This window comes from Lichenostomus cassidix, chromosome 6, assembly GCF_008360975.1.
Source record: "Lichenostomus cassidix isolate B80296 chromosome 6, HeHo_3.0, whole genome shotgun sequence".
NCBI lineage: Eukaryota > Metazoa > Chordata > Aves > Passeriformes > Meliphagidae > Lichenostomus > Lichenostomus cassidix.
This window is the reverse complement of record NC_139487.1, coordinates 4,908,910-4,931,842: the sequence shown is the minus strand read 5'-3', so window position 1 is coordinate 4,931,842 and position 22,933 is coordinate 4,908,910. Positions and strand designations below refer to the sequence as shown.

The 22,933-nt window shown below is 39.8% G+C and overlaps 1 protein-coding gene across 4 annotated transcripts in view; it reads left to right on the top strand.

The window, feature by feature from the left end:
• The window catches only part of PLPP4 (phospholipid phosphatase 4), a 51,351-nt gene extending 28,962 nt beyond the window's left edge, over positions 1-22,389 (top strand). For 3 of the 4 annotated variants that reach the window (XM_085064700.1, XM_085064699.1, XM_085064697.1), the window contains exons 5-7: positions 323-447; positions 15,046-15,216; positions 19,454-22,389. In XM_085064700.1, the coding sequence (XP_084920826.1) occupies positions 323-447; positions 15,046-15,216; positions 19,454-19,653 (496 nt within the window). In that variant the 3' untranslated portion in view covers positions 19,654-22,389. The remainder of the gene's footprint in view (positions 1-322; positions 448-15,045; positions 15,217-19,453) is intronic. The other variant, XM_085064698.1, reaches the window with a different exon arrangement.
• The last annotated feature ends 544 nt before the right edge of the window (positions 22,390-22,933 follow it).

Sequence of the window (22,933 nt, the reverse complement as noted above, 5' to 3'; positions counted from 1 at the left end):
CTCCACATGGTTTATTAGCTCAGCATCAGTATGACACCAGTCAAACCCAGCAGGGTCAGAAGAAACTCAGAGGTTTGCTTGAAGCACTCAGCATCAGGGCTGGCTTGAGATGTTGGTGATTTATTTTAGGATGTCCTGAGCTGGGTGTGCTGCCAAGAGCTGGGAAAATTTGGATGTCATTACACTAATTCTGTGCAAGGCTGATCACTTCGAGGCAGGAGTAACCTGCATGTATGTCATAAGCAGTGAATGTAATAATCACTTTGAGGTTTCTTTGTTACTACAGCTTTTGTATTTTTACTATCCATGGTGTTTCTTGTAGACCGCGTCCCGATTTCTTTTACCGCTGCTTTCCAGATGGAGTAATGAACTCTGAAATGCACTGCACAGGTGATCCTGACCTGGTCTCTGAAGGCAGAAAAAGCTTCCCAAGCATCCACTCTTCCTGTAAGTTCATTTAAACACGGTGCCTCTTTTGTAAAAAGCTGTCCTTTCTGTGGTTTGGAGGTAATAATTTTCTGCTGGATGGTGAACCTGATTTTTGCTGCAGGAGCCTGAGTTTTTCACTTTCAGAAAGTCATAAATTTCCTTCTGGAAATAAAGTTGTGAGCCTGTGACCCTTCCTCATCTTGGGAACCACCTGAGTTCATTCAGAGTCATAGCAGGACTGCCAGTAGAGTGAAGCAGAGCTGTGATTCTGAGGGGCAGCTGTTCCCCAATGCAGACCTTTGTCTATAGAGTAAATATCTATTTTTTTATATTCCACTGGAGTATGAAGTAGGACAGTAAAATCACTTTTCTTTTGGCTTGGAGATGATCCTCAATCTAGATCTGATGGTTTGATCAGACACTCCCAGCTTGTGCTGTGTCCTGACAGATGTTTAGGTGGCTTTTTGAGAATTTCTCGATCTGATTTAGTTCATTATATTAACTGAGATGTTTACAAAAGTTCCTTTCTCTGTCTTGAAGAGATGACCTCTAGTGTGTTTTACGTCATGTCTAATAAAACTTCTTTTCATCTGTAAAATAACTTGATTACTGTGAGCTTTTTTGGGGTTTTTTTTTTGGCCAATATTGTTTGTTGCCTTCAGCTGTTGCTTCTAAGAACTGCCAACTGAGTATCAGTAAGTTGCATCTATTGATTTTTTTTTTCCAAAGTAACTTCAAATTACCTAATTGCGCAGAAGTATATATTGCTAACAAGCTGAATGGTGAGATGAATGACATTGTGAGCTGATCTTGCTCTCTTTTTCTTGTTTGAGTCCCAGAAATGAATAAGAGAGTAGTAGACATTTGTGGGTTTGTTATAAGCCTCAGTTCTCAGCCAGTGGGGCAGCCACAGAAAGAATCCTGGGGTTTTACTTTTACCTGGCACTGGTTGTGCAAGGACTGAGTGGTGCAGCTCACACCACATTTATTGGAACAGAATGATGTCCCAGAGAATTTAGATCAAAATTACTAGAGCAGCTTTCTCCATCACTGGCATAAGATTAGCGTGGGGCTGAGTTGACTGTATTTCCCACTACAAAGCCTTTTATTAAAATGTGATAAGAAGGAAAAGATATTATATATTCAGTAATTTTTATCAGTTGGTAAGTGTATGTTAGAGTGAGGCAATTCTGCAGCTGCTTGAACTCCTTAGCTGTTTGAAGCCTGATGTTATAATATCTAAGTCTCTGACAAGCCTTAAAAATCCAGAGATATTTTAGTCTCATAATGGAGAAGGAAAGCATTTAATTTGACAATCATACAATGCTAACCCTTACTCCTTCTCTGCAGCAAAATTATCTTGATAACCAGAATTGTCAGTTTTATCAAGAATAGTTTGGAGTTCTGATCACAAATTTAGTTTCTTGCTGTTACTCCATTCCCAGCAGAATAAAGAGTGAAAACCAAAAAAGCATTATGGGAAGCAGACAATTATACTACTTTCCTAGACCTCTGAAGCAGTGAGGATGTTTGGGATATAATAATTCATGTTTGCAAATTTTGCTATAGTTCTTCATTTTCTTAGCTCAGTTTTTAAAAGCTGTTCTTCCTGTCTTCTTAATGTGTAGGTTTTTGCAAACTTTCCTCACATAAACTCAGCCCAAAATTTTTTCTTGGCACCTTTCTCCCTTCCTTCAGCACAAGATTGTTACGAGGTAAAGTGACAAGAGTTCCATTCTTCAGATTCCTGTCATCCTTTCTCTGTGTGTTGTGAAATTCATGAAACAGCACCAAAAAAAAAAAAAATAAAGGGGGGGTGTTTCTGTTAGTGTTTGTGGGGGGTTTTTTCTGTTTTCATGACTGCAGAAATGGAGGATGAAAGTTGACATAAACTATAGTACCTCTCTTGGTGTGATGGTTACAAGTACTACAGTTTGTTATTTCCTACTTCACTTGAACTCGTGAGGAAAATAAATCACAACTAAAAGCTGCCAGGCAGCTCATAAAGAGGGATTAGAGGCTCCAGTCAAGGGCCATTTCCATCTTCAAAACAGCTTTTCTCAAGGCATTTCTGGGATAAGCTGTCAATCACAAGCTTTGTCCCACCAGAATCCAAAACCTCATCCATGCAAGATGAGGTCTTTAAGGAGAAACTCTGTGGTGCTGCAGATGGGGAGCTGTAAGGATGGAATGCAGGGATGTGTGACAGCACTGCCACTCCCAGATGGCCTGGCCTGACCTTGCTTACTCCATCAAAACGTTGTGAACAACCTGTGAGCACTCTCATCCAACTTGTGCTATGAAGGAGAGTTTTCCTTTATTGGAGCACAGATGATTTCCTTGGCTTCACCACCTTGGGCCAAGAAGTGCCTGTCATACAAAGGAGAAAAATGTGAGGAGCACAGGCTGTTTTGTGAAGCCAAAGAGTGACTTCAGTGCTCTGTTGGATCAGAGAAATCTCTGGACTTTCTGGATTGTTTGGAGCCCATTTTGCTTCCTTTCCAGTGTGCTGCCAGGATATCTTGTCTGAGGGAATAGAAATTGGTGTGTAGCTCAGAGGTGTTCCTCTGAGAGTCACACAAATGCTGCTATTCTGACAGCCAAAATACTTCCAAAATATAAGTTTGCTTTTTCCATATTAAGCATTTCCATGGTTTTATAATCCATTGGCAATTTTATGCTACTTTAAAGCCACCACCTGTGACAATACCATGCAGCTTCTCCACGCCCACACCTCACCAAAAGTGCTGTTTATGAAGATGATAAATGCAGCATTTTTCCTGCCTGTGTCCTTCCTGTGTGCCTTCTGAAGACTTATCTTGGAGACCTCTCAAGTTGTATTTTTTTTCTCCTTGCAACAAGATGGAAACAGCAACAGCAAGCAGCAGAACAAAAATGAACCAGCAAATGGATGGGTGTACAGACAGAATGGTTGAGTGTATTTAATGAAACAAACAGGAGAAATTATACAGAAATCAGTGGAAAATTTTTATTTTGGGGAAAATTTTTATTTTGGGGAATTAATGGGAAATGATTACCCAGCATATCAATTGATGAGAAATCTGATGTATGGATAAAGAGCATTTAATTGAGTGCAACCCATGTAAGAGGAAAATTAGGGTGAAGAAACACAGAACAGCTAATTGGACAAGCCACGTGCACAGCTGGGACCTGGCAATATCACTTAATTTGCAGGCATACATTGTACTACTGGGATGGATAGAAAGCTTTTTGTAATTGATTTCTTCCTTTTTATCTCCTGTATCATTTTGACATTTGTGTCAGGCTGACAAGATCTCTCCACCAACAAAATATCAGCTTATGAGTTTGGGGTGTTATTGATCTAAAAATCAATGTGCATGGGAAAGAAATGCTTGTAATTCCAGGTTTATATCCAGTGGAGCAATTCCAGGTAGGTCAGATATTCAGTAATTAAAAATGGAAATCAGTAGGGGTCACATAATTAACAGTTCTTTGTTGCTTTGATTAGCTTTATGCATTTGCCAGCTTAAGGAAGATTTCACAAAGTGCCACTCTTTACACAGACTGCAAGCAGTGAGCATTTGATTGCCTGGTATTTGTGTGGACTGGGAGGTCTGAGCTTATTCTGGTGACAGAATTCACAATTTGTATTATTACCATGGGGTCATGAGGGAGAATGTCAGCTTTCTAGACCCTGTTTTAATCTTTAATTGCAATTAGCTATAATTGGTTATAATTGCCATAATTGGGTAAATATCTTTGTTTGGAGAACATATCTAAATTTCTTCAGGGAACATGTTCAGCCTAGAAGCCACCAGGGTTTTTTTCATGCACAAGGAACACTGATTTTCCTTGTAAGCAGAGGGCCATATGTCAAGGGCATGTTTAATTAAGGTGACAGGAATAGTGAACATGTTTTCCATGTGAGAGCTCACAGTTCTGAAAGCATGTAGGGATCATGAGCTGCAGCTCACAAGTGTTGCAATGCCCTGGGACCTCTAAAGAGCTCAGCAGAGGAGAGCAGGAGAATACGAGCAGTAAAGGAGCTGTGATGTTGCTACATCACAGGTGCTGTAAGGAGGAGGAAATAAAAGGGAAAATTCCATGGTAATGGCACAAATTTGAAATACTTCTACCAAATATTATGGGTTGTTTTTTGTCCTAGTCTTTTTCCAGTTGCTATCTGAAATTAATTCTGGCTTAAAACACAAACCCAGATCATCTTTCCAAGTTGTTCAATACCAAGTTTTGGATGCAGAGCTCTAAGTCAGATGAACAAAGACCTGATCCATTGCATTCTAACTGAATCTTTGTCCCAGATTTCACCTGTATAAATGAGGACAGGCCAACAACATTAAACAAAAGTTCTGCAAAAGTAGTGTGTGTTTTTATATGCTTATTTAATTTAATGAGTGAGTCTTGACATTGCCAAAACCAGGACAACTTCATGGTTAGATCTTAAATGTTTATGTTCATAGGTTACTTATCAGAACACTGAGCAGCAAATCAGCAATACAGGCTTGCTTCAAATATTGTTCAGTAAAATGGGCTGTTTGGCTTAAAAGAAAAACTAAAATCCTAGACAGCTATTCCATATGCTGCTGTGACTGTAGTAATGGAGTCTTTGTACAAGCAAGGATGGGTAAATAATAGTAACACAGCACAATTTATTTAGAAACACCAAAAATCCTCTGTGAATATAATGCCAGATTCTTGACCCTGTTTGCTTTCTTGGATTAATTCTTCATGCTATAACTCCCTTCAGGCTCTTATTCCTGCTCAAAACATTTGCAAGCAGATTGCAGTTGCCAGTTTTGGCTTCAGCTTTATTTAGTGACTATTTTTAAATGTGTTATTTCTGAATTGGCCAGAACTATTGAAGTGTTTTTCAGCTGAGGAATTAGATTAGGGGAAGTTGCATGAAGCTGGTTTTGGTACCTTTGTGCTGAAGGAAAAATAGTGCCTTGGTGAGAGGTGAATTTAACCTCCTTGGAGCTTCTTGTGCTGCTGAGTGTTGTGGTCAGGGGAAGATCAAACCCATGAATTCCTACAGAGACATCTTGAAATTGATGTGTCTGCTGTGAATAAATGAATAATTGAATAATAGAGACTTGCTGGTCTGGTTTATATCAGTTTGCAGTTTGGTTCACAGAACTTTGAGGACGAAGGTGCCTCTGGGAATGGTGCAGTTTCAACCACTGCTCAAAGCAGGGTCAGGAGGTTCCAAAAGACCTTTTCAAGTGGAATTTTGAGTGTCATTTAATCTGGAGATTCCACGAGCTGAAAATGTTGTTTGTTATGTTTAAATGCAATTTTCTGTGCTTCAATTGGTGCCAGTTGTCTCTTCACCTTGCTCTGGTCACAACTCAGACGAGTTGGGATGTTCTTCCCATAACACAGGAATTTGCATTTCCCTGTGTTGGACTTTAGGAGATTCCTGCTGGTTACTGATGCCTGAGAGAAAGATCCCATCAACTGACTGGAAGCCAAACTAGCTAAAAATTAATCCTTTTAACATAGTGGCTGAAGAGGTAATTGAACTCACAATTTCATCTTGGATTGGATGGATTTTTGGGAGTAAAATCAATTAAAAATTAACATTTCCTGTATAAAAATGCTGAATTAGCAGCAAAATAAATAAAACACGTGATTTTTATTTTTGTAGCTGCAATTTAGTTACTTAAATTAGTTTGAAAAGTTGACTTTTGGCTAAATTGTGCCATTGATCTTTTTTTTTAATAAATCTTCATTGAGTCTAGAGATTTCTTTTTGCAAGGAGAAAATAGAGTTTTGAAGAAAGTATTTTGTGGTAGCATCTCAATTTTATATTTACAGAATGAAAGTTCACATTGAGCTGTGCAAGAACTTTCATTTCTTGTGTGGGAGTTTTGTTTTGATTATGTTGGCTGAAAGAGGTTTGTAGCAATTCCTGTTGGATGTAGCTGAAGAAATCAGAGAATTTAATCAGAAATCTGATATAAAGAAGGCAATCTGAGCTTGTGGGGACAAAAAAAAACTACTTGTATTGTCATACGTCTTTTAATTACCTTCTTGATGAATGAAATTCTCTTGATACATTTGAGAAAATAATGGCCTTTGAGAAGAGAAGAAGAAAATTATTTTCTTTGTCTTTAGAGCCATAGTGTACACTTACAGAAAACATGGTAAATATGGAAAAAGCTGAAGTTAAAAAAAGTGAGCTGCAAGTGTAAGTAAATCTCTGATCTTAGCTCCAACAAACCAGTTTTCCCAGCAGCTGCTGCTGTTTCTTGGTTATCATTTCTGTTAAGTTTGCTTTCATCTGTGCAGGAAAGAAGCTTAATTACCTTTCAGTCTAATTCTTCCTCTCCTCTTGCCTAACTTCAGCTTTTTAGACAAGATTTGTGAGCTAAGGTTAAGGTGAAATCCTAATTTCACATCCTGCAGGAGACTCTGTTGTGATGCTTTGGACCTCAGCTCTGCCCAAAGTGAAGACCATTGTTCTTCTGCCTGACCTTGGCAGCTCAAAGGACTTGGAGTCACAGCAGAGATCTAAAGATCAATTTCCATCTGTGCACTGCAGTGACAGCTCTTCTCTGCAGTGACAAGGGTCAGAAAGCACCAGTCTGGGTTGGAAATGGAATGTTAGCTCAGAGGAAGCTCTGGCACATCACTTTCTGACCATCTTTCAGGAAGAGTTCTCACTGCAGCACTGGCAAATATTGGGATTCTTTGAAACTGGCATTGCAGCACATGGTGTGGTTTTGCAGAATAAATCAGAATATTTAGGAGAGTGTTCTACTCTATTGGGGCTATTTGGGAGTAAACCCAACCATTCTGTTTCCGTGAGGACTTTAAAACTCTACAGAGTTTTAAACCTTTATAAGTTGGTCTTTTCCACCCTAGAAGAATGAGTTGGGATAAATCTCAAAATCCTACCTGCACACTCTAAACCCCTCTGAGCAGCAAGAGTGCTGGACCTGACTCACCTGAGATCTTCTTCTAATGCAAATAACTCTGAGTCAATCCAGAATTATTTAAATTAAACCAGGAGTACCAATTACAGTTCTGCTATAAGTAAAGAAAAATAACTCAATAAAAACCTTGAAATTGAATGATAAAGTTAAAATGCCAGGCACCTTTCTTTCGAGATGCCTGACTGATTTATCAAACGGCAGGAATCTCAGTCAGAACGTTTTCTGAAAACATTAATTTAGGTCTCTTGAAAGCAAGGGGATATTAAAAGGCTCTTGAGATAAAAGCTATGAGATAAATGCAGGAAATCAAGTATATTATTTATGCCAGAAAGGGAAAAAAAAAGCACCTGCAGAAAGTCTTATTTGGATTTTGCTAATGCTGTCAGTTCTACAATAGAAAGGTAATATAAGGTAAATAAGTAGGTAATTTTTTTCCCCTTCCTTCTGCAGGGGACTGAGCAAATAATGACATCAGTGTTTAATCAAACAACCTCCATGAAAAATATTTATGCAAAATGCTTTTTAAAACTAATACTGCTTTGTTGAAATCAACTGATTGGTCTGGTGGTTTTTTCTTGAGACTTTCAGTTTTTCTTTGTTTCAAACCGAAATAAGAGAGTGCATTTAGAAGTCTGTCAGTCAGGTTCCTATATTTTTTTTAAGGAACCAGAAAATTTTGGAGAATGACTCTGTTGGGGAGTTCTGATCATGTTGAAAGGCAATGCAAGTTGTATTTGTGGATGAAACTGCCAGTGGATAATAGCATGGGAATTCTTTTAAAAAAATCACTGGAAAGGAGGTGGGGAGGGACGAAAGAAATCTTTGGATGATTTTACTGAGAGAATTAATCAGAAAATAGAAGTCAGAATGATGTTTATGGTACAACAGCATTTCCACAGACACTTGGGACTGAATATGATTTAATATGACTGCTGAGTTATAATATTAAATCTTATTTAAAAACCATTGAAATATCACTAAATATTTAAAACATCGTTAGTTCCATTGTGCAAGAAGTTCTCTATCATACGATGAGCTCTTTTATTCTTCATTTTATTAGCCATTATTTGCTGACCTCTTCACCCTGGGATCCAGTGACAGGACATGTGGGGATGATTCAAAGCTGGGCCAGGGCAGCTTCAGACCCTGTTTTAGCAGAATGTCTTTCCCAAGAGGTTGCTCAAACACTGCAATAAGCTTCCCAGAGAGGTGGGAAGTGTTTCCCAAGCCTGGCAGTGTTTAGGAGGCATTTGGCCAGTGCCATTAATAATTTGTTTTAACTTTTGGTCAGCCCTGCTGTGGTCAGGAAGTTGGACTGGATGGTAATGTTTGGTCCCTTCCAGCTCAAGTATTCTGTTCTTTTCAATTCTATTCTCCATGTTCCCTGCTCTGTCTTCCTTCATTCCATCATTGCCTGAAATCAGCAAGTTTGTGTGGAGGAGTTAAATATGAGGAGCAGGAGAATAATTTGGATATAACTATTCATGGATCTGGCCTTGACTCCATGTATTGTTCTCTGGCATTCCTTGGAAACGTGAATTTACCTCTGACAATTACAGTCCTGTAGCTGCTCCCAGAGCAGTGTCTGCATTTGTTTGGATTGTCCCATTCCTGCCAGCTCAACTCTGCCTTTTTGGGCAGAAAACATTGCCAAGATTATTCTTAAATTAGGTTTCTGTCCAGTCCCCTCCTTGGTTTTGGGAGAAGAGAGAAATCTCTGGGGGTTTTTTTGCTTCTCTGAATTAGTTCTAAAGTCAGCGACAGCAGACTGGGTAGGAATTGTCCTCTTAGCCAGGTGAAGACTCTTCTGCAGTTCTGCCAACATCTCAGCACCTTTGCTGGTTGGGAATATTTTGTTGTCTCTATCTCTTGACAATTGACTCTCCACTCAGTGTTTGTCTCTGTAGAGAGAATTACTGCTGTGTCACCCCCAAGGAGTTCCCTTCTCTGGTGATATTAATCAGTTCATGCTCACACCAGATTTGCTTGATGAAGCACTAATTTAATGAATTTGTGGTGTTTCTTGCTGTGCCACTACAAAGAAAAAGGTGACTGGGAAATATTATGTAATTAGAGGGAAAGGACAGGTAGCTCCTCCTCCCCCTTTTCCATTAAATAATTCAAATTGGTTGGTTGTAAGAATGAAAATATTTTTGCATGTTAAAGGACATCCATTTGTTTGAAAGATTAAAGTGATTTATGTGCTTCAGAGTGAAGAAATTATTGAATTTCAATAGAAATGTTTGCTATCCTGTGATAATTTATATAAAATATTACCTCAGTACTTGTAATTATGGTTGGGTATCTAAATTTGAACTGTTAATTGTCTTTAGCTAGCAATTTCATGGAGGATAATCATATTTCCTTCACTTGAAAATGAACATTTTAAGTAACAAATGAGCTTCAAGCCACAGGTTTTTGGCAGTAATTGCTGCTACTCCCCTATTTTCAAGACAAATCTCTTAATTAACAGCTCCATGGCACTGTCTCACTCAAATATTTCATCCTTTTATAAAAGAATCCAGGGAAATATGAAATGGATGTTTTAGATATTCAAGAAAAAAAATCTCCTGTGAGGTTTATTGGCTTCTTAACTCAAACTCTGAGTCTACTCAGGAATGGTTATGTTTAATGTCTCTTTTCTGACATAATTACCAGTGAACTAACAACAACAAGGGCTGTTGGAATTCATGAGGAGCTTGTGAAATGAACTCCTTAAAGTTTAGTTTTCCAGCCCTAATAATGAATCAACTCTTTCTAGTCTGTTTGAGGTTTAGATTACGTGTATGCCTCCAAAAGACTTTCCTTTTTTCCTGTATTCAAAAAACACCCCCCCAAAAAAAACCCCAAAAACAAAACAAAAAAACCTCACACAAAAAACAAACAACAACAACAAAAAAAACCACAACAAAAAAACCAAAAACAAAAGGTGTTTTTCACTGGGATTTATCCTACCTGAACAACTTTGGCTATTTAACACTTTTTTTTTTTTTAAATGGTAGTATGTGCTAATACATTTTCTCTTTTTTCTTCGCATGATTAAAGAGATTAATCCCAGATCTACTGCACACTCCAGAATGGAGAGCAACTCCAGTTTTGTCCTCTTCAGGTAGCAAACTTCATTCTGGGCTGGACTGGAAATGAAGGTGCCCAACTTTTCCAGTCCCTGATTTTCTCAAGAGACTGATTTAAAAGTTTCTCTCAAGGGGTTTTTGACAAGTTTGGAGCCACTGAATTTGGTGCCAGTGTAATTTCCCTGTGCAGCCACTCTCCCTGTGTTCTATTTGGTTGAAGGAGGCTCCAAATCCTTTGCATTCCTTGTCTCCCAACTATGCTTCTCTACATGAAACCCACAACAACGAGTTCTTCTTGCAGATGGTGGATAGATGAGGCTTCATTGCTTTTTGCATTTTGCATTGTTGCAGGAATAAATAACATTTTCTTATTCCTGCTGTGTCTCACAGCATGAAAAGAGAAGCAGTGATGTTCTATATAACCATTCCTGCTCAGGCTGGGCTAAGTCCTGGGTTTTCCTGATTTCTTTTGAAGTGTTCAGGGGGATTATTTGCAGTACTAAAACTGCAATAATCCAGCAAACTCCTTGACACTGCTGACCATGAGTTTGGCAGAAGCATTCTGATCCCCCACTGCAAAAAATCTCCATCCATGGAGATCCTCTTCAGCCTGTCTTCTGCCTGTATTTTATATGCTAATCTGTAGCTTGGGCCAATTTCCTTCACACAATTTGAAATTGCATGCACATCCCTGAATGAGGGATGCAAATCCTCAGCAGGGTGAGGAATGAGGAGTGTTGAGCAGGATGTGATCTTATCCAGGATGATGGCAAAGCAGGAGGCAAGGAGTGACCCTGATCCCAATGGATGGGACTTGATTTATTCCAGGGTTGAACTGGAAAATCAGAAATTGCTCTTGGTGAGGATTATTTGGTTTTAGGTATCTCATAATGGCCACGTGGCTGTAATTGGTATTAGAGCTGGAGAGGAAATGATCTAAAGCTTGTGCCCAGATATTGTGTTTAAAAAGGGAAATTCTTAAAAGTTATTCCGGGATCTGAGCTGGTTTAATCTTCCCTTTACTGTGTTCTCAGAGAGGGGGGATTTGTTCAAGGTTTCTATCCACAGAAATGGAAAAGTAGGCTGCGGAACAGGTTCTTCTAGGAACTTTTAGGACTTTTTGTAAAAAGCATCATGAACTGAACAAATGAAAACTTAGTTCTCATTTTTTGGTGGCAACGAGATGCACCCTGAGACAACTTTAGGTGTTTCAGGTTAAACAAGGTATCTTGAAAGGCATATTAAAAAATACATCACCAAAAAAAACCCAAAAGGGTTCACAGGAATTCACTGTGACAGTGATGCAAAAACAATCTAATGAATAATACTCTTACTTATCAGATAATATAGGTCTGTTTTTGTTCTAACATGTCTCTGTCTCCAACATCTCTTTTTTATTTCCCAAGTCCCAGCATGCATTTGTATTTTGTGATGTGCTTTTCATGTTGCTTCTGCTGAACTGTCTTTCTCTGTGAAAAGAAATTAATAAAGCCAAGCCAAAGGGAAGGTGATTGACTGTCCCACTTGTTTAAAAAAAATTATTTTGTGATAATAAGCTCATAATTTTCTTTGGGAATTGTACTTCTATAAAATGCTCTTTGAATTGAACTTCAGCATTAAAATTTATGCACTCATTTGGTATCATATTTTTTCCTTCAAGAAAGATAAATATTTCAGCCTTTGAACAGTGTGAAACTGAAAACATTCACCAGTAGCCCTAGCTGCTGGAATCCCTCAGTAGGCTGCTGAGCAATTCCAGTGATGAATAGTCTGTGTTTGCATTTGGGAAATGTACAGTAATCACTGCAAGAGAAAAGCATTGCAGACAGAGGGATGGATCATTTTCTCTGATTCTTACAAAGGCCATTGCAATGGTTGTTTTGCAGTTTTCTAATTTGATGTCACTTAAGTTGAGGGGTTTTTCTTCAGTCCAAAAACTGCTTAACGTAAAAAAGGCATTTATTGTGTGCTTAGCAAAGCATCCACTAAAACTCGAGAAGCTGGAGATCCTCCTGGGGTAGTTTAAATTTCAGAAAACACTCACAAAAGCAATTACAGCTTTTAATGAATAATTTATTTGGGGTGCTTTAGATCAGATTCTTGTTTACAGTTCCTCACCTTATGCCTTTCAGCTTGGTAATTGGTTTGCTCTGTACAGACAAGTTTCTCAGCTCACCAAAATCACCTGTCTGGAGGGAATCAGGTGTGAGGAGGGATCTGGGGTGTCTCCAGATGCTGTCATCCTCCTTATTTCTTCTGTGAACTCATTTTTTAAAAGAAAAGAATGTCATAGAAACAAACTGAACAATTATTTCTAATGTAGTTTTATTTATTCAGATAATGAGAATGTATTTTAAAGCATTTTTACAAGCCATGACAGAACCTGTGGTTTGTCTCAGGGGAGTTTTTCCTGAGATCAGCAACTTGTGGCATCACGATTTTGATCTGAGTTAGCTACACCAATTGTTAAAAATATCTCATTTCCTCATTCCTTTCTCCTCTCACAACACTTAAAATCAATGCAATATTTGCATCTGGAATTTGCATCGACATCTCTCTTGTGTTAACATTATTTTAAACTAAATCAGACTGATTTTCTTCTTTGCATTTACATCAATGTCTCCAAAGGGGCTTGGTTGGTATTTTATGTTGCTCTCCCCTTCTTTATTAAAAGGAGTTGGATTTATTTTCTGAAAGAAGACAGCTTAGAAGCCTTTGTGTATTGCTTTGCTGCATCTTTGGGATCTTAATAATTTTTCCTAGGACAGTGGGCAGAGTTTAACCCTTCAGGGCATGTGATGTATGTATTTAGGGCATGTGATGTGTGTATTTGCATTTCCATCCTGATGCAGTGATGTATTGACTCCATCTGCTGCAGAAAAAAAGTGCTCAGATATATTCTACTGATGGACCAATTCTTCAGTGTAAACATCACCTTTAGGCCCATGACTGTTGAAGAGTGAATTGTTTTTCTTAATGTTCTTGACTGACATCTTCCAAATAGACCCATGGAGCAGAGTTACCCCCATGGAGTGCAGAGCAATTGAGTTGTCTTGGATCTGTAGTTATTTTATAATGGAAATCCCAATCCCAGAGCGTTTTGCTGTTAATTCTGTGGGTTTTGCTGCTGACTCTGCATGCCCTGGGACTGTTGGGTCCAGCAGCTCTTTCTGGCTGTGCAAACTCCAGGGGAAGGGAAGTCAGTCTGGAATTCTGCACTCTGAGGCTTCTCTGCACAATGTCAGTTCCACAAGCTAAAGCATCATTATATGACTTTTCCATCTTAGATGAGCTGTGGGTTCCCCTAGAGTGATTTTTTGAGTCTCTCCTTTTAGTTCAGAGAACACATCAACCATCTAAGACAAAATCTGTGTCTGCTACAGGTGTAGATCCTGCTGGACTCCCATGTTTATGGAAATGTGGCAGACCCTGAAAGGAGCCCCACAAATCCTGGGGAAATAATGTTTTTAAAATATCACCAGTTTCTCTAAAGCCCTTTTAGCTAAATCTGCTGCTGCTGTGCACCACGCTGACAATTGCTGGTAAAATTGCCTGGTAAATGGTAGTAATGCTAAATATGAGTCTGTGTGAACAGAACAGCTACTTTGAAGTTTGGGCAATATTCCTTTAAGCCCTATAAATTGCTAGGCATTGTAGATGGTCTGAAAATGAAACCATGAAGGAATTGATTCTTCTGCCTGGGAATGCTGTCTTCAGATTTCAGTTCACTTCAAAAATAATAACCTGGGATGAAAGATAGAAATATGAAGGCACAAATACTTTTTTGAGAGGATGTATTTGAGAGTTTTTGCTTCAGGGTTGAATTTGATATTACATATCCAAGAGAGATTTAGTTTTGACCACTCCATTTACTCAGCTGGAAGATGGAATGATGCAAACAAGTCCTGTCTTTGTCCAGTGGTTCTCTGGAAGGTAAAGAGCTACAACAGGAAAGAAGTTCAGTGCAGAAACTCATCACTGCCAGCTGTGCATGTTCCATAGAAACTGGGTAATGGAACCTAAAAAATCTCATTTAAATGTAATTCAATTGTACTGCAAACTGTCTGAGTCCTTTTCTGCTTTGAACCTTAACTTTTTAGAACAGGTCTGAAATCAGAAAAGATGTGCTGAAGGTTGAAGCACGAAAAAGCTTTTGTGACTCGAGTTAAAAATTTGCTTAAATGTTTTAGTGTGCAAATAAAATTGAGCATTCTTTTCACAGCTCAAGTCTCCCCCAGAAGAAAAGGGTAGATTGCTGAAGAAAAAAAAATTAAGTTTCTGTTGGCTAGGTGAATATCTAGAGGTAACACAGTGTTTGCAGACATGCCAGATTATGTGAAATTGCAGTATATATATTAGAAAAAAACAAATTTGCTTCTCCCTTGCCTGGTTGCTTGCATTGCTTCATAGTAACAGCACTGCTGAGGAGAATATATGTATGTCATGGACCTTGAGGGAGAGAAAGTCTTTTCCCATTCACTTCCCCAAAACTGTGGTTTTAAAGCTTGTAAGATCATCATTGCTTTAATTAAAAATAAACCAAACCAACCAAACCCACCAGTGCTAACGACAACATACCCCAGTGATGTGTTTTTCTCTCCCAGTTGCATTTTCAGGCCTTGGCTTCACCACCTTCTACCTGGCTGGGAAGCTGCACTGCTTCACAGAGAGTGGCCGTGGGAAGAGCTGGAGGCTCTGTGCAGCCATTCTGCCTCTCTACTGTGCCATGATGATCGCCCTGTCCCGCATGTGTGACTACAAACACCACTGGCAAGGTGAGCCAGGGAGCTACCTTTGTATCCCCTACTTAAAAAAAAAAATAGGTGTGTATTTCTGTGATTTTTTTTCATTATATCATGGGAGTAATGATAGCATAAAACACAGTTTTATGCTATAGATTTTCCTTGCTCCTGGATTGAGGCTGGGGTTTCCCAGCGAGGCTGAATTAGCTAGCAGTGCCCTGCAGAGCTTCATGTCTCTGCCACAGCATCCTCTCCTCCCTCACAGCAGGCACTTTTGGAGTGTAACACCAATCACATCAGCTGCATCAGTCACTGCTGTCTCAGAGTCCTTTAAAATTCAGGTGTGAGATGCAACTGATGTAGAAGGCTGTCCTATTTATTAATGATACACTTTTTGCTAATTATTAATTTAATTAATTATTTATTAATGACACACTTACATTCCCGAGTTACAACTCAGAAAACCCTGCCATCTATTATTTCTTTTACCATTTCTTGGCCCTCTGAGTTTGCTACTAAGTCAGCCTGTAATTACCTTTTCCCTATTTGTCCCAATATTCCCGTGAAGAATGCTCTCCATGGAATTCCTGGTGCTGTTGCTTAGCTTATCTTGGTTTTCTGTGGTGTTGCTGGTGCAGCACTGCTGGCCTGCAAATTGAACTCCCATCAGGATCCTGAATGCTCCTTCCAATTACCTGGTTCTTGCTGGTTCCATGCTGCTCCTGTTTCCAGCACGGAGGTGGGCTGACCCTGCATGGACACCAGCTCTGTCACTGCCCTGGTGTCAGTGACACCAGACTGAGCTGGATGGGGGAGAGAAAATACAGTAAAAGGTTTTCCTGAGTCGAGATGAGTTGAGGGAGAGATCAGTGTCACTGTCCCACTGCCTGGAGCACCTCCTGCCCCTCCTTCCTCACTGACCTGGCTGTCCCAGCAGGGCTTTTCTCTCACATCTTCTCACTCCTCTCTCTCCAGCTGCCATTGCAGCTGTCCCAATTATTTTTCCCCATTTCTTCAGTCTGTTCTCCCAGAGGTGCTCCCAGCAGCCCTGCCTGGCTCAGCCTTGGCCAGTGGCAGATCCATCCTGGAGCTGGCTGGGGTTGGACATGGAGAAGCTCCTGGCAGATTCTCACAGAAGCCATCCTTGCAGGTCCCTCTGCTGCCAAACCTGCCCCCAAATCCCAGCCCAGAGACACCTCAAGCTGTTGGTTCCTTTACACAGCTTCAGTTCAGTACTGCACAGCTCTGTCCCCCTGAGCACCTTGTTGTGTTCCCTAGCAGTCAGCGGCCCAGAGCCACACTGGGCCATCCTTTCTCTCACCCTGCTGTGTTCCTGCTGCACTCCTGCAGCTGCTTGAACCCCAAAAGTTTTTTGGAAAGGTCTCTAAGGAGTCTCCTGGCTTCCAGCAGAGCCTTGTCTTGTTTCAGGACTCATTACTCTCCTTTTCTCAGTGACACTGGAGCTGGAGGGAGCTTTGAGCACAGAACTGCTGAGCTGGAGGTGCTGCCTGGCCAGGCTGGCAGGAGGGACAGAAAACACTTGAACCTTGGCTGGCCTGAGCTCTCTGCTAAAGAGAGAAGTGTGAAAAAATGCAAAGAGCAGAGGTTTGCTCTCAAGTTTGGAGCACATGTTTGCAGTGTGAATGTCTCTGGCCAAGAGCAGGAATTATTGATGGACTGGAAGGTGTGCTGGGAGGCTGGCAGGCTGTGCTGGTGTGTTTTACACAGGGTGGAGCAGAACTGCACCCAGGGGGTTGTGACTCTGCTCAGCACAGCTGCTCACGTTTTGTCTTTGAATTTTAAGGAGTTGGAGCTCTAAACTCATCTCTTCCCGAGCTGAGAACAGTGCTGGCTGGCAGACTTTATCCTGCTGGTGACCTCTGCTTTTCCCTGGAAGAGCTGTGCTCCCCAGGGAGAGACTTGTTCACTAGTACACAGCACAGAACCTCAGCCCTTGGCTTTCATGCTCAGCAGCCAGCTAATTGTGGTGAATTATTTATGGTGGCTTTGCCATGGAGCCTTAACTGTGCTGTGGGAAATGAAAAAGGACCATCAGCTTGCAGTCCAAGACTTGGCGTAGTGCAGGTGGAAGGTGGAGTGGAGTATCCTTCCATTAAAATCCACTGAGTGTGCTCAGAACATTAATATTATGAGAGCTTTATGAGCTTCCTTCACTTTGGCTGGAGAAAGTCATATTCAAGACCTTAGTCACTTGTATTGGTGAATATTGGGATATTTCACTGTGAATTCCTGAATTTATCGACTGCTTTTAAGTTCCTACGTCCCTGTATAGACTTATAATTCTGAAAATGTTAATTTACTCATGGAAAAAAGGGGTATTTTTAAATGGAAAAAAGTAAAGTTAAATACTGAGACTGAAAGAACATTCTTTTTCCTTTATGGGCAAGAAAAAGAAAAAAAGAGGGAAGTTGTTTCTACCATGAAATCAAACTGAGAACAGAACTGGTTTTTTTTTTCAAAACCAGGAGTTAAAATAGCTGTCTGTGGTTTTGCTTATTACCCCCAGGTATGTAAGGTCAGAAAGTCAGAAATCTTTGGCATAAATCACGCAGTGAATTTATATTACTGTGGTGCCCAAACTGAGGCTCAGATCTGCATAATTTGCATGTAAATGTTTTGAAAGAAATTACCTGGGCAAGTTTTCAGTAAGTCTTAAAATACCAGGGAACTTACAGAGGACCAGCAAAAATCTGGTGTTTCTCCATAATTAAAAATAGAAATCACATACCTGACCTTACTGTTAAGCAAAATAAAAAAGCAGTTGGAAAAATATTCAGTCAAAGCAGGATAATCTGAGAATTGCACCCAACACAGGCTTACAGAAAATTAATCTTGTCACAATAACTAAGTTTTTTACAAGTTGATTGATGCTGTACAGTGAAAATTCTTGCCCTCAATACCTTTAACACCATTACAGTTCTGCAGGGAGAGGCTGATGAAATCAGTCAGCTTCCAGTGTGGGTAGGATAATCTTTTGTCTGCTTGCAAATGCTGAGTACACAGAATCACCTTTTCAATTCCTGTTTGAGCCCCTGTTGCATTAATTTGTGACAGATTTGTTGTGTCCTTTTGTGTGGAGGAAGAGAACACAGGATTAGAAGGCATCTCCTAGGTCACTCCATGTACTCCTGTTCCTCAGCTGTGACTTATAATTACATTTCTGAAATTTATCCACCTCACTATTAAATTTTTCAGGTTTTTTTACCTTAGCTATTCCTGATAAAAGGCATCTCACTCCTCTGATGATTACAAACCATCTATTACCCATTGAAAATTGAACAACATGCCCTCTTTTCTAATATATATCAAACTGCCCAACTAAGGCATTTAATCTGTGTTTAAGGACTTCAGGCAAGAATTATTTGTATTGATTTACCCTTCTTTGCCAGTAAACTCAATGATTCACCATTTTTATTGCACTGTGGTTTCTTTGTAATTGAAAGAATGGAAACACAGATGATGTGGTGCTTAATAAGTCTTGTTAAGATAAAATGTGTTGTCAGGTCATATTTGAAGCAGTGCCTTTTGCCTCACTTCATTATTCCTCATGTTAAATCTGAGGCTTTCAAGGAGAATGTATTTTCTGTGAAATTTTTCTCTTGTTGATTGTAAATGAAATACAAAATGAGGTGTTTTTATCAGAGGCAGAACCAGAAACAGAAGGAATCCTCTTACTATTCCATAGAAAATTTAAAACTGCCTGTGTGAGAGCTGCAAAAATCTCATACAATGACCTTATTTTATCTTATTTTATTTTCTGGTAGGAGTACAGGATAGTAAAAAGCATCAAAGAAAGATATCCAAAAGGTGTTAAATCAGTTAACAGGCATGCTTAGCCTTTGACCTTTCAGGTGCTTTTAGTAAGAATTCATCCAGCTTGAAATTGTTGTTGACAGTCTGTAAGTGGAAGGTCCATGAGTTGCTTACACACAAAGGGTCAGCTGTGATCTGGGGCATCAGGAATGTTAATATCCCACAGAAGCCATTCTATTCCCAGTGTTCATGTCCCAAAATTTAGCCAACCCTCTATATTTGGGGTGTTCAAAATGCTGGAGATGTCCCCAACAAAGGACTGATTTTGTGTGTCCCATATGACTGTGGTATCTGGTTCCAAATTCTGTAGGAAAACTCAAATTTCCCATTTTCTGGGTAAAACACCTTCCCATCAGCCAAATGTCATTTCTTTGCAGTTGTCTGGCTGGCCTTCCCATGGTGACACACTTCTGCTTTTGTTGCTTTTTTCCTCTAGATGCTTTCGTTGGAGGAATCATTGGCCTCATTTTCGCTTACATTTGCTACAGACAGCACTACCCTCCTCTGGGCAACACAGCCTGCCACAAATCCTACGTCAGCCTGCTGGATCAGAGCTCAGTGAAGAAAGAAGAGAGACCCACAGCAGACAATGCCACTGGGCTGCCCCTGGAGGGAATTACTGAAGGTCCCGTATGACTTTAGGAAATGTGCAGAATGAACTCCTAGCCTTCTCACATTTCCTCGAAACTGGTCTCTTAACAGTTGTTCTTATTGTACATTTTTTTTCCTTTTGTTTCTCTCCTTTTTTAAAAGAGGTTAAATATTTTATTTTTAATGCCATAATGTAATCATACTTGCTGAATTATCTGTTTTCAGTCTACTGCTAACAAGTAGGCTACTTGAGGGAAGGGGAAAGAGCTTTATTAAAAACAATCCCACATGGAGAATGGTTAAGAGAGCAATTTTGAAATGTGGTTGAGTATATTCTAGATCTGGAAACAGATTTTCTGAAGTACTCAGTATCTTCTACCAAGTTCTGGTCATCTTCAGCACTCACTGATTTTGTTCAATGAGTCGAAATCAGAGTACACAGAGCACTTTTCATCAGGTGTTCAACATCTGTAATCTGATAATTTAGGGCATCATCCTTGTGTTCATCTTGCTGCCTTCTGACATTAAAGAAATCTCCATGTGCTGGTGGAACTTTGTGTTAATTGTCACGTTTTGACAAGGTCATTCTGAGCTATTAATGACTGAGCAGGTGAAAGGTGTGGATGGTGAGGTGCTTGTAAGAGCCAAGCCTCGTGCATTAGTAGTGCCACAGGATGATCCTCACGCTCAAGAAATCCCATGCTCTTAAAATTATCGGATTAGAACAACATATTTTGTCCACAGGACGGATTAGAAACTTGGCATTACATCATCAGCGATTTTTGAGAGCTATTGCAGTGTTTGCCATCCAAACAAACCGAAAGAAAGGAACATCCATTGCATTTAACAAGCTGAAGTCTTTCAAACAAATGTTTAAAAACCCCTAGAACTGGGAGGATAAAGAAACACAAAGTTTTCCGTGGATCTCAGTGTGCCATGTTCATTCTTGTGTAGTGACTCACTGCAGCATTGGTGATCTGAGGAAATGCAAAGATTCTCATTTGTGACTTTGGGTGCACAACCACGAATGCTCGTGGTGATTTCCAGCACTGTAACACATCCAGAGCAAGGCTGGAGACATTTTTCCTCTGTCCCATCCCACATCTCCAGCCCTCCATGCTCTTGAGCAGGGTTGGCTTGGCACCCGAATTGGAGCTCACCTGAACCAAACCACTGTTGGTATGGAGAACCTGACAAGTGTGTGATTGTAGCTAATTTATTACCAGTAGGATTCTGTTAGCTGTGTGTGCACTCTGCATCACATCCCTGTGAAATGATGCACCTCTGGGTGGCAGGATGTCAGATCCCAGGTTTTCTCTCCTTAGGTATCCTGTGAAAATGCAGGCAAAACCTTCCAGACCACACCCTGGCAGAGGAACATTTTTTGGGGCAATCAAGATACCCTTGATCCACGACCACAATTTCGGTGCTTCAGACTGGAGGAGACTGCTGCCATGGCTATAATTTCTGTGCTCCTGTTGGAATCTGCATTGGCCTTGTAGACATTTTGTGACTCAAACAGCTCAATGTCTCCATGTAAGGCTTGTCATTTACTTTCCTCAAAGCTAAGCTTTGTAGGTTTCTTTTTTTTTTCGAAGAGTTGCTTTCTGATTGGCAACACTTGAAATTTTTATAAAAGGCAAGTGAATTAGGCTCCCAATAAAAATAAACCTAATAATTGTGTACAAGAGGATGCAACCTTGCTATGTATAAACTCATTTGGTATTTGGAAATGATTATAAATAAGAATTTACATTAAGGAACAGAATGTAACAGGCATGAACCCAGGAGGGTCTGTAGAAATCAGGCCTTGTAAGGCTGGTAGCAATTTTTGTCAGAGGGAGGATATTTTACTGAGTTACAGAATTCTGAGCTCTACAACAGAGGCAGTCGAACATAGCTGTGGTTTTCCTGGTGAATATACACCAATTCACAATACCAGCATCAGCAAAGCAAAATTATCTGGCATTTGCACTGGATTTGACAGAATGCTCCTCTGGTGGGATTGAGATCTTATTCTAGAAATCCACAGAGTTTAACGGAGGCGTAATCTTCCTACAAAGTTTTTAACCATCCTGCAGAATTCTGTAACAAATCTAGTTTTCTATTTCTTCACGTGGGAGGATTCCTGAAAGCCCTGGAGTCAGGGTAAGGCTTAGCCATCAGCTCTTTCTTTCAGCAGGAACCCTAGTCTTCCAGGTTATATGCAAACGTTGAAAAACAAAAATAAAATCTTAAATCAAAATTAGAAGTTTAATACTGATGCATAGAGCATTTTGCATGTTTTTATATAGACCTGGCTTGTTCTCAAAACGGAGTGGAGCCTCCTAACTGTGCTGTACACATTCCCAGTATTTTAATGGCTTTTGATACAAACAAGCTGTCTTTGGGATGGGGAAAAGCTCATCCAGCCCTCGGGTGAGTAGTGGCTGTGAAAAGCTTGGAACACGAAGTGTAATACAGCATAAAAACTGAAATTGCCAGAGTAATTGGTGGACTTGGAAAAGCAGTAAAGAATAGCACATTTTAATGGGAATAATTAAATCGAGAGTCATCAAGTAGACGATGTAAAAGGTTTGATTAAAATGTAATTAAAATTATGAAAGACTTAATGGAATGGAGCTTGTGGAGGGGTCTGTAGGTGCCATAATCACCAGTGCAAAGTCAGCATAGGGAAGGCATTTTTGTGGATCAATGTATTTTAATCTCATGCTTTCTCAATGTGAAGGAAATGTAATGTTGTAATGCACCAATAAAACAACACATGAATGTGGGTTTGTACATCTGCGTGTTATCTTTCTTCTTTTTTTTTTTTTTTTGAGAAGAATAAAATTGAGCAAGTTATTTTCATTAATTAACCATGCAGAGCATCACAAAAAAAAAAAAAAGCCCTAAAGTGACTGAGTTATTGATAAACAGCCATTAGTGATGCCATTAAAATAGATCTGTCTCCCTCCTTTAACCAAAATAATGCTTTTCCTCCAGGAAAAGGTACAGTCTAAGTCTGCAAGGCTGAAATTCTGGAATTGTTACCTGGATTGTTACTTCATCCAAACTGAACTGAACGGGATCTTTCCCAGGTCTCATTCCATATCTCAAATCACACTGGAAGTGCCCTATTCAATAACAAATGTGGTTAGGCTAGAACAGGAGAATATCAAATCACAGAAGGAATATCCTGAAACCATGAGACTGGGAACCAGCAAAACGTCCCCACAGTGGGTGCAAATTTCAGGCTTTGGGTTAGGCATGGAGAATTTGTGCTGATTCATTCAGATTTTGTTGCTTTTTCTGAATTGGCCCTCTGGTTTTTTTCCATGTACAT